The sequence below is a fragment of the Varroa jacobsoni genome, unplaced genomic scaffold, assembly GCF_002532875.2.
Source record: "Varroa jacobsoni isolate VJ856 unplaced genomic scaffold, vjacob_1.0 contig03899, whole genome shotgun sequence".
Lineage (NCBI taxonomy): Eukaryota > Metazoa > Arthropoda > Arachnida > Mesostigmata > Varroidae > Varroa > Varroa jacobsoni.
Genome location: NW_019215118.1, coordinates 14,852 through 26,436, shown reverse-complemented (window position 1 = coordinate 26,436; position 11,585 = coordinate 14,852). Strand labels below are relative to the sequence as shown.

Below are 11,585 nucleotides of genomic sequence, written 5' to 3'. Positions count from 1 at the left end.
CGTCGTTCTTGTTATTGCTTTAGCTGTTCAAGCTCGGCGCTTTCTGCACAATTTTTATAGGACTAATCTAACTCGTTGCTATTGCAGGCTAAAACGAAAAGTATCTAGACTATATATACTACTATAATGTATTATTATTGTAGATGGTAGAAGACAGTAGCTGTTATCAGTTCATGCAAACGATATACACAAAGCAAATATGGCGGTAAACCAGGCTGAGGAGCTTTGTATTTTCTCAGCGTGGAACCTATAGAGCGCGTATAAATATTTACGCTAATTAACATTATCTGCCAAAAGTGACAGTAAATTTGTGTTGAAATCATTTTCAATGGGCAAGTGTTTGTATTTGTAAAATATGCGGGCGTTGACACTAACGGCTGGCCGCAAGGCCTTTGAGCTAAAAAAGAAAAGCATGATACGATGCCTCTTGACAAAGAACAGACTAAAAACTAGTTTTTTCATTTGGTCGGATGGGAGTAGGTAATCTTGCGAACAACGTTACTGGGAAAACCCGTACCAGAGAGTAGTAGTTATAATAGTACTAGTAATGATAAATAAAATTGCAGCAAATCAGCACCGAAGTGACCTGTCTGGTCATTTAGAATAATCGTTTCTTTTATCGACCGAGATGTATGACTGTTCTTAAGAAGCAAAGACAATATTTATACGGGCTTGATGATTTGGTACTTTCAAAGAACTAGAACTACAACTTTATACGCAACTTTTACCATTCGATCTCACGCTCCGTTGTCGGCGTTACGATCGCCTAGCAAGTATCACAACTCATTTCTTGTAGGCCATGTCGACCTATTGTTCATTAATGTTTATAACTTTCTTGTTCCTTGAGTAGGACGCTGAGTGCGTAATTAGTAATCGCATAGCAAAGACATTGTTCTCCATGGCAAACGACTGAACGGATAGTACCGCACGGTAATAATAGCAGCACCAATACATTAGGAAACTGGCAACACCAGTTTTCCACCGAAGACGCAGCTCGCATCAGGTATCGCGATGCTAGGCTAGGTCTGTAGGCAAAAGAAAAGAGCTAAAACAAGAGTGTCCGGCAAATGTTTATTTGTTTACAAACTTTTCAACAGCTTCCGACATGGTGAACGACCTCGCACGACCCGCGAAATCGATTTCACATGGCTGCCTTTATTCTGCCTGAACACCCTTTAGAGGCAAAGTAAAAGCTGGGATGTAGTTTTAGCTCAATTTCGATCATCTGCATATAAAGACACTTGCAAGAGAGTCCATTTCTGTCTACCTTCATTCTTCTAAATATGTTTGCGTCGCACAGAGGTTTCCGAAAGAATAGAAAACGGGTCTTTCAATGCGACGACTAGCCAGATTTAATGTACAAATAATTTATATGGCACCAAAAAGGGTGGGTCATCTCCAAATAAATTCATCGAAAAAATGGATGTAAACATTTTCAAACTGACACTTATAACGAACGTATGCTCGTATTAGTATCCGTAATCGCAAACGATATTATATGATCGTTCAGGGTCATGTCTAGACGCCCACATATGAAACTCCTACCTCAGCATCAATTCTACCAGGTTCTAACTTCAACCCACTGAGTAAGTGCATTCAGTACATTGTCTCGAAGTTCGCTAACGTGCTGACATAGTGACAAGTAAATAAGTTCAACGTCCACACGCCTCTATCGCGATATCATTTAAAATACGTCAACAGCAAGGTAACGCTCGATACTGTCTACTACTTGATTTTGAGGATAATCCGTAGAGGTATCAATTAGAGACAGGGGGAATTGATGACATCATCGCCAATGGAGAAAGGATAGCTGACAAATACAGAGTTCGACAGCATGGCCGCCGTAGATAGGCTATCAGTGGGCCAGCGAATGCCACGTACAGGAGACGGCTTCCTGAGTAGTCAATAAAAACACGAATTAGCAACTTCCTCGTTCGGTCGGCAACATAGAAGTGCGTCATGGGCCGACTTCGTGGCTTGTATCGCCGGCGTGGTTCGTGCCTTCTGTCCGGTTATAGCGGTCACCCTTTCCGTCCAACAAACGTTAAAACCAACGAACGAAGCATGCATCCAATCACATACGATTTTACGCTGACACAGACATAGAGCCCTTGCGCATACTGGACGCGGTACTGAAGGAACGAGTTCAATAGGGTTACCATAAAGATACTACTACTGCTCGCAAAATACAGTGATCTGTTTCCAGTTTGAAGCACCCCGTTCTGTTCTAACACACGATTGTTCCGAGCACATTTCCTCATAGGATAGCGTTAATTACATTATTGATTAACGGCAATATTCAGCTTTGTTCAGTTTCCATGGTGACAATTGTTGGAATATTTTATAGACTGCCGTTAAGGAAATCACTGCTAACACACACACACCATTAGCGGAATTGTATCCGTATTGATCGTATTAAACTCGTAGAAAGTACGAAAGGACAATTTCTTTTTTAGCCAGACCAACAGTCTGCTTGGTATCGGTATCGACAATAGGAATGAGAGTAATCGATCGAAGGAAGGATCGATCGATTTGTACGTAGTAGGCGATCTCCAGGTAATTTTTCTACTTCATAATTTTCCCTGACGTTGACGCTTGTCTGCAATTGTACGTGCCATTGTACGCTACATCGCTTATCTGCGTGCCACACATACTAATTAGGACTATAATTAGTTCGCTATAATCTGTCGGCGGCGGACAGCAAGACGGCGGCAGTTGAAACGATGGCAGCAACAACGGCAGCAAACAAAACGATCCCAAATAAATATCATAGCTTGATTGGCTATATGTTGTTTTTTTTTTTTTATTAGAGTTAATGCCATCATGATGACGGTACCACTGATTCCTGTGGTAATTATAACGTATGACGCTACTGTCGTTACAACCTGTATACCGTACAGAGCAAGGCTCATTCACGAATATGATTGACTTTGTCCTATTTACTTTCCGTTACTCTAAAAAGAAATAGGAAGGAAAGACTACTATGATTATTACCATTGTCCTCGCTGCGGTAGATATCGATATAATCACCAGCATCTGTGAACAGCGCAACGATAGCAAATATTAGAAGCAGACTCTAACCATAATATTAAATGAACTGTTTTTTGGTGAAGAGTTGAAGTCGCATACCTTCACGGCACAGTCATGAGGTAGCAGATACACTGCCGGAGCTATGTTCACTAAGAGACAAAAAGTGCTCGCAAAAGCAAATCTACCTCATAAAATACTATATTACATCATAGCTTAACGAAACGATTCGTACATAAAAAAAAAACAGAACGACATTACGTAGCAAAATACGAAGAGAGCGTTGCTTACGATTACCACGATAGGCATTTTCTTATAATGAAAAACAAACGTATATATCGTATACATGCTTGTAACTTACGTGGACTAACGAAGTTACATGGGTACCGGTAAGTAAGTTGTGTCGATTTTCGAACTCTAGCAGCCTAGTTTTAAGGTTATACGTCTGCTAGAAAATCTACACCTAACTAATCGGCCAATTGTGGATATCGCTATTTGTTAATAGGTCCTTGTAGTTAGTTCTTTAATAAGAAGAGCCATTTTCCAGTAATAAATGAAAATCATAGCGGTTACTGCCACCACGACATTTTTCACTATAAACGTTGAAGCTGCAGCCGACGTTATTTTTTCGGGGTAAGCTTAACCGCCAACGCTTGAGTATCGGGCAACTTGTTCCAATGACCATGGTACTGTATTGAGAGCGCGTCTTTCGCAACATGTACTAATAACGGATTTCGAAAGGGGCGGGGTGCGGGGGGTATCACGGATGAGTACAACATTGTGTCGTCTGTTGCTGTTGATAACGGCGACACTGCATAGTCTAGTTCCGGAAGTTTACCCAGAAAGATTTCCCAGTCTAGCGCGAAAGTCTACCGCCAAACAGAACGGACTTGAGTGACTGCTTTACTGACCGGATATGATTCGTCGGTGTGATAACAACGTCAACGTAACGATACTACGATGCCTTGTAAAGTGCAAAGAGCCATCATTTATTTGCCCTGCGTAACATAGTATGCTGTTATGTATGGTTCCTAGTTTTCCTATTTGCTTCATTGTACTGAAAATGTCTAAACTATTTTTCAGCTGCGTGTACTAGATCTTCCTTTCTACAGTTCTATATGTTTTCAAAAGCTGATATCAGTGTGTTTTGCCTTATGATCTTGAATTGTGAAATTCTTTCTAGGCAACGTAGATCCTGCCCTTTGTCCTCATCCATTTCATAGACATTTATTTTGCTTTTGTTCACGTTATCTATCATTGGTTGTTATTAAACGTCTACTTGTTTGTTACGCGCGTGTGCATATTAAAATTTACAAGGTGCTGAGCAAATGTGGATGTTACCTATAGGTATTTCATAAACAAAATCTTCACTAAAAATATACGAAAGAATAGACCATCAGTAAATATTGATCTATATAGAAAGAGCTGAGCATTTACATCTAGCAACATTGTGTTAAGGGTACAGGTATCTAAGTTAATAAGTTAGGTGGCGGCGATAAGCCATGAGGTCAAGATCATACCCTTTTTACTGAATCATTTCCAGTTAATTGACGATGGCTTTTCTACACCTTCTAACTATTTCGAGTTTCGTTAGACTATTGCTAACATGTCAATATTGCCATGGCTCTTTCCCGTCTACATAAGATCCTATACATTCGATCTTGTAGCTCTGTCAAGAGATGACCAAACAGAGGCCTATTAAAATGATTCATTTAAAAGGCTTCCAGCATTTGTTAGGCACCGTAATCATCTTGCGGATCCCCTACACGGTGAATCCTTGAACCAGTCGCATATCCGCAGATAACGTCCACAGCTATAGCTCTGAGTCTGTGACGAAATCTGATCGGGCACCAATATTGGCCTCGTTTAAGAATTGTGCCTTTTCATGATGGTTGTCACAGTAGCACAATATCCGATTTATTACAACTTTATTGAATGGCTATTACATGATGTATGTATCTATACGTCATGCAGTTCCTCTAGCCAATTGTCGATTTGTCCGTTAACTGACATAGCAATGCCATACTTTCTTAATAGGCCGAGATTATGCCATCGGCTATAGGCCTAAAGGAAAGCGTTGGCATTAAAAAAAACGTATGTGACAACAAAGAGCGTCACCTAGATAGCTTCGTCTCATTTTTAATCAATCGATCATATCTAGTCGTTCATATCGTGGATCGAGCAATTGTCGGTATGTGTTCCTTGTAGATCCTGTCGTGCCGTGTTTTTTGGTAGTTTGATAGTTGGACATGTCGAAAAATATTACGCTATATATCTTTGTGTTACAGATGTTGATGAAATTAGAACTATAGTCTTTACAGGAATACCATCTCGTTTCGAAATTATGCCAGCGCTAAGATAGTGTTAGGTGAAAAATTTGGAAATTCCCACTTACCGTATAACTCGGCATGAGACCATACCTAATCAACAATTTAGATTCGCTAAGTAGATTAGCTAATTTTCCTAGAACACATGCTAACCCCCCAAATGCTTACTCCAAAATCCCGATTACGCTATACCATCCAGTCCCATCCAGTACTGCATGAGCGTTCTAGTTAACCCTATACAGAGGCAGCAGTTGAATGCGGTTGCCCTAATACGCCACAGATTATACTTAATGGCTAGCCGAGCTTGCTTGAATTGGCTAGCCACTAGATTTCGCCTGTTCTACTTCCGAGGCCTACTAGCTTCTCTGTTTCTCCGAGACGGCCACAATCTATGTTTGAGCAGATCATCCTGCCGTTTACTAGCATGACTAGGACAATCATTATGGGTCAGCAAGCCATCCCCCACTCCTTTTCTTGGCCTCCTTCGGGCTCACGTCCTGGCCCCCGAACCAGGACTGAGAAAAATAGCTCAGCTGGTTGCTGTACCGCCTTCCTGTCAGCATCTACGGCCATACTGCTACTGACGACGAGCGTGCTTTCACCGCTTCTACCCTATTGACTTCCGCAAGGGTCGGAATCCATAACTTCTATGCGTGATTGCCCTATGTCTATATGTATCTCTACGTATGTGTGTCTCGGTCGGTAAACAGAGTTAGATCAAATTTGTATATGGGCTTCTTTCTGCGAGCGAGCTAGTAAATGGGGATGTGTGTGCGTTTGTTTAAGTGCGACTTCTTTCAGAAGAACAGCATTCTCATTCTTGATTCTAATATTAAATCTCTTCTTAAAAGGCAACAGCAGAGAACAGGAAGAATCATATAGAGACATACAGGCATAGCGGAAATTTCCATCTTATCCATGTACGTTTTCTTATCCGAGAAGGGAAATATAAAGATTGGCCCGCATCTTGTAACCAGCAGCAGCAGCAGCAGCAATGTAAGAAACACAGCGCGATACTGCTGTGGCGAATGGCGACCCGCAATCTGGGCCAGTTCATAGGCTTTGCCGCTTAGTCAACGAGATCCATTCGACCCAAATATAGGGTAGTGTCTACCATTGGCTCACATACGTACATCCGTCGGTCATGCACAGGTTACGCCTCCGTAGTTGTAGGTTTGACTTTTTTTTGTCCCAGGCTCTAGACAACGCAGCGTAGCTCAGAATCACCGCAGTCAGTAACTCGCTCGCCAGTGAATTGACCACACTCTACTGACACCTAGAAACCCCAGAAAGTCTTAGAGACTGTATAAACTGAAGCAGAGCAGACTGGCGACCAGTTCGATGTGACCTTGTCCGAGCAAGCCGGGCCTCGGAAGAAACAGAGCTGTTCGCACTCTTCTGGGTCTTTGGGTTGTTGGGTTTCTAGTTGTATTTATGTCGCTCGATGGTCTGACTAGGCCCTTCTTTCGGGTGGGGTCGACAGCGCATAACCTGCTACGCTCAAGTCATTAGACTTGCCTAAAATAGGACAGGAGAACGGATAGTGGGACAAGATAGACGAACGAAAACAGATGTGAGCTTACGTGCAGGCCAATACGTGGCGCACGCAATGCTCTCATAGGCTGGTTAAATTTCACCAAAAACTAGGGCGAATCACAAGCAACTACTGCTCGAAAGTGTAGGAGAGGAAACACAACGTTTTCGTGAACTAGTGATTTTTTGCTTAAAGTTTTTCATGGAATTACATTGTATAGGCCAAAATGTCAGAGTCATGCCTCAGAATCACGTTCTAGAAAACTCAATTAGATAAAGATGACAGAATCATCTACTTTTTTTTATGGAATACAGACAAGATATTCTCCGTAATTAGGTTTTGGCTACGGAAGCCGAAATTGCTATTAGGCAGCGGATTAGGAAATAATTGACGTAAACAGTAATTGTCTTTATTATATTAAAGGGTAATTGTTTTCATTTAGATTGGGGTTAGAGAGAGAGAGAGAGAGAGAGTTTCTGCTCGTAATTTTCAGTGACAAGGAACGCGCGTCAACATCAAGAAGCGTTAACGTTTGACGAGCAGGAGAGCGCATTTGAATGCAGTACGTTTGTGCAAACAACTGCACCGAGTGCCCGTTCCGTTGTTTGGAGTCACAGAAACGCAAGCCCAGTGTCATTGAAACTTGTAAAGAATTCCTAATTTGAAGATGTCCAGCGGGTAAATTAACAGAGAATTCAAACTAATCGTAAAAGCAACTCCGACTTCCAAAGATTTCCTAAGAAATTATATTTGTCCGAAGCATTAGAGTTCACGGCAAACAAATATACCTTAACATAGATAAAGAACATATATTGTCAAATACACATTTATTCACAATTGTGCCCACAAATTAAATTAGCCATAAGTCAATGGCAACAGCGCAACACGTCAACGCCCTCTACGCCTGTATTGTATACGAGACGGTGACCAATAACCTAGGCTGCACATATCGGAACCGCATCGTTCCTTTCATTCTTGTTCGCTGTTAATGTCTACGCTTCCCTTTTTTTCGTCTCACACCGCATCAGAAGCGCAAGCCATATCGGCATTAATATCCCATCACTTTCCGATCAATAGCCATTGGCCAGCAATGCTATGGCCTTTCTCACATGCATCGGGCCGGTGTTCTTCTGCACGTGCACACGCTGAAGCTGGTCGCATTTGTTTACTGACCTGCATTTGTGTTTAACATAACGAACGACCTAGTTGTACATTCGAAAGAAATTAAAGACAGTTGCCACGCCGGCACGTGCAGCAATCCCGGCACAATCTCAACAAACAGCCGTCAACCACCGAACGAAGCTACTCAGGCACGGACGAGTCATTTCATTGTCGATTCATTGGTCCTGAGGATGGCAGCAATGGCATCGGTTGTGCCGGCGGCGTGACATTTAGATTTCTCTGTCTCGAAATACCCCCGGGGGTATTTCGAAACGTGATCAAAAACGGACGGAGTTCCCCGTAGCGTGGCAGTAGTCAGTCAATATGGATAGTGGCTGTGACAAACGTTGCGTTAATAGCGACAGCAATGTTAACTTCCGATAACGTTCGATCGACGAAACGCCCGTTGACCAGTTAGCCGCTATAGCAAAACTAGCGTAGTTTGTCAAACTGACATTCAGTACTACTAGCAGAGCCCACATTTGTAGCCGTTAGCGTTCGACGCTATTACGGTTCGTTACGAACGACGTAGCCGTACTGAACGGCGTCCAGCAGCACGTTAAGCTAAGGAGGAACTGTGGAACGACGGGGGGATGGGGGTAATCGCTTATCTGGTAGACAAAGGAAGATGGCGTGATGACAGCAGTGTGCTATTCGTTACCGGATGCAATACTGGGTATCGCTGCTCGATAAGCAGGATCAATGAGTCGCAGCAAAATTTGCCCGCGGTGGTTTGTTTTTGTCTCGGCGATAGCGCTACCGCTGTTGTCCACAGACTATACCAGGCCATAATCGATACTAGTAGTTATATCTAATTAGCGGCGTATGAGTTGTTGTCTGATTACCGGCATCACAAAACCGCCGCTACCACCACCCTCAGCATTAATGAATCGAAGATGAATGACGCCTGCATGGCTCGGTGGCCCTGTGCAATACGCGCGATGTTATTGCTATTTTGTTAATGGGAATATTGATAAGTTGGCTATCGCCGCAGTGAACGGCGCCAGATGTATGTTTGGGGCAGATACGTTGCGCTTTGAACGTCCGGCTGAAAGCAGTGCTAAGAATAGGGTTTGGGTGGGTGTCTGTAACAGCGGTCGGCTACAACGCGCCCGTCCCAGTCATAACTACTACTGTTTGTGGCTAAAAGGTTCATACGCGGGCCATGTGCAAAACGGAAATCGCTGTTACCGTGACGTAACTATCTTAGTTGCATTGCTCAACTTGCTCGTATCTAACTTGTATCTATAGGACCGATCTTCGAAGACAGCTATATCGACATGGTTACAGGTATCGCTACTCGCTGACGCTACGGCGGACAAACGCATCTCGGCTTCTACTGGCGTTGTAGCGTCAGCATAACGGAGACGGTAAAATTTCATAGACTATTATAGTAAGCACACCGCTGGGATACGTCGGGCCTACGCACACATTAACCAACGCAAATGAACAATCACGTATGACAGCACAGGACCGATAAAAGCAGGTGTTGGCTAGTACTTGCAGCACAGGCGTGCTTATTCCAAACGAATTAGTAGTGAGTCAGTTAGCTGGCGGAGGTAACACATGTCGGAGAAGTAGCAACACTGTCTAGATATCGTGACGAGCTATAGACGTAATTTATATCAACTTTATACATATATATATATATATGAAATAACTTGGAGTGTTACTAAATACAACACCACGCCAACAGCAGCAGAGGCGGCGGCAGCAGGAGACAGACAAGTCAACACTAGATCAGCCCAGCATGCTACGGCCTAACGAAGTGTTCCACGTTATCTAGTAAAGCGTAATATACGACAGTCGGAGAGAGGGATCGACGTGCACCGCCAACAGCTTCCATAACGAGGAAAGTCCTCTCCTCCTAGCGAGGGGAAAGACGCAGAGGAAGGGAAATTTTCAGGTATAAATCATCGGGAAAAAGCTGCCTTATTCAACGCAGGCTTGCTGGCATCATCAACATTTCATTATCATATCAATCGAAATAGCTATTATCGTTATTATTACTATCATGCCCATTAGCAGCGTCTTCGTCGAGAGGAGACGTCAGCCCACACGTGATACTCACAAAAGTTCATGGACAGCAGCAAGAAAACAAAAGGCTTTACGGCGTCGTCGTCAGGCCTGACGATTTTTCGTCGTCGCTGGCGCAGTTCGGTCCAGCGTGCCATTTCGCGATGCTGATTAAACACAACACAAATAATAGAAAAATTCAGCTGAAGAGAGATTATATATTAAACAGATAAGTTGCGACCTTTCTCATTGACGGATCATTTTTACCATATATTGGTGACACACGCACGTGCTAGTTTTTTGCTACTGCTGCTGCGGCCGTCTATGCGATACTATACAAGTACACTCAGAGTAAAATTCGCTTCCAACCGAACAAAATGGAGCATATATTACTCTTGTTTATACACATTATAGACGTGAGTGTGTGTTGGACGCAGCCCTTCGTAGGGATGAAAATGCTCGTCGGGTGTGCATATTAGCTCATACCTAAAAACGATCTATGGAGACATACAGGAAGTGTTGCCAATCTGATTCACGCCTAAAGTCTACGCAAGTAAACTATTTGAGAAATTCACAATATAAGGGTACACGTATACGAACGTCACTATATAAGTAAATAGCACAGCGGCTGACAATGGAAAATGCAACAGCGTGAGAATTTGGGAAGTTGAAACGTCGAAAGATTCTAAACTTACGCTTGAAGACCGATTGTGATGCATGCAATGTTCACTCTCGGCCAACGTCACGGACGAAACTGTTTTTCTCCTAATGAATATTGCCCCGGCAAACGACATCTTGGAAAGAAAAAGTATTGCAAAATGTCTTCTCGCACTGGGTCGGTTGCCATGCTGCAGAAGCAAACAACTCATACAGAACAAACCCAGCCATGCAAGACGTCTTGTCAAACTTTATGTTCCATACTTACGTTTTCGCTGGCCACTGACGAGAAGGGACGTTCGGCCACCACGTACAATGTTCGACCATCCCAGTGGTAATGAGGAGAAAATGGCATACGTAGAGGTACTTTGACGACTGGAGTCATTACGGGGCAATAGCACACCGCCGGGCTAATCAGCGCAAAAGCGCACACCTTTTTTGTCTTTGACTAATGCATCTTTTTATTACTACAAAAAAAAAGGAACTTTTTATGCGTCTCAATGCAACGCCTGTTGACTACGTGACAAGCGTGACCGCGTGAAGCGATAGACAAGCAAGCTTAAAATGTTAACACTAAAGAACTACATATACACGCACACATAACCCCCAACGTAGGCCCCATCCGCCCCATAGTACTACGCGCGCCTCATGAAATCACTACACGTTCGTGGAACACTGAGCTTTTGTGTATATTTATTTATTTATTGATTCGAGAAAGGCTAGAAAGTTGTGTGACACTGAAGCCCGCAACTTCCGTAGTTGGTGCGCTAATGTTCAGGTATCTTAACTCATAAATTAAATATAATTATCGATCTGTTTGGAAAATAGGAGCCAGTAGAGTTCAAATGAGTTGACGCTGGGAG

General features: G+C 43.0%; 1 protein-coding gene across 1 annotated transcript; it reads right to left on the bottom strand.

Annotated features, from left to right (window-relative positions):
• Window positions 1-6: 6 nt before the first annotated feature.
• On the bottom strand, window positions 7-11,141 carry LOC111272935 (uncharacterized). The gene is made up of 3 exons (XM_086973443.1): window positions 10,991-11,141; window positions 10,121-10,232; window positions 7-3,036 (listed from the first exon to the last, which is right to left on the bottom strand). The coding sequence occupies exons 1-3, from the start codon at window positions 11,105-11,107 to the stop codon at window positions 2,936-2,938; spliced, it is 330 nt and encodes a 109-aa protein (XP_086829569.1). The 5' UTR covers window positions 11,108-11,141; the 3' UTR covers window positions 7-2,935.
• Window positions 11,142-11,585: the final 444 nt, after the last annotated feature.

What these genes read in the sequence shown, in the direction of transcription:
- LOC111272935 (XM_086973443.1), bottom strand. Translation starts at nt 11,107, where the DNA reads ATGACTCCAGTCGTCAAAGTACCTCTACGTATGCCATTTTCTCCTCAT. An exon ending in CGTCAGTGGCCAGCGAAAAC is followed by an intron (nt 10,233 to 10,990) that starts GTAAGTATGGAA and finishes GTGTTTAATCAG; the next exon opens with CATCGCGAAATGGCACGCTG. An exon ending in GCTGCTGTCCATGAACTTTT is followed by an intron (nt 3,037 to 10,120) that starts GTGAGTATCACG and finishes CGCTGTTCACAG; the next exon opens with ATGCTGGTGATTATATCGAT.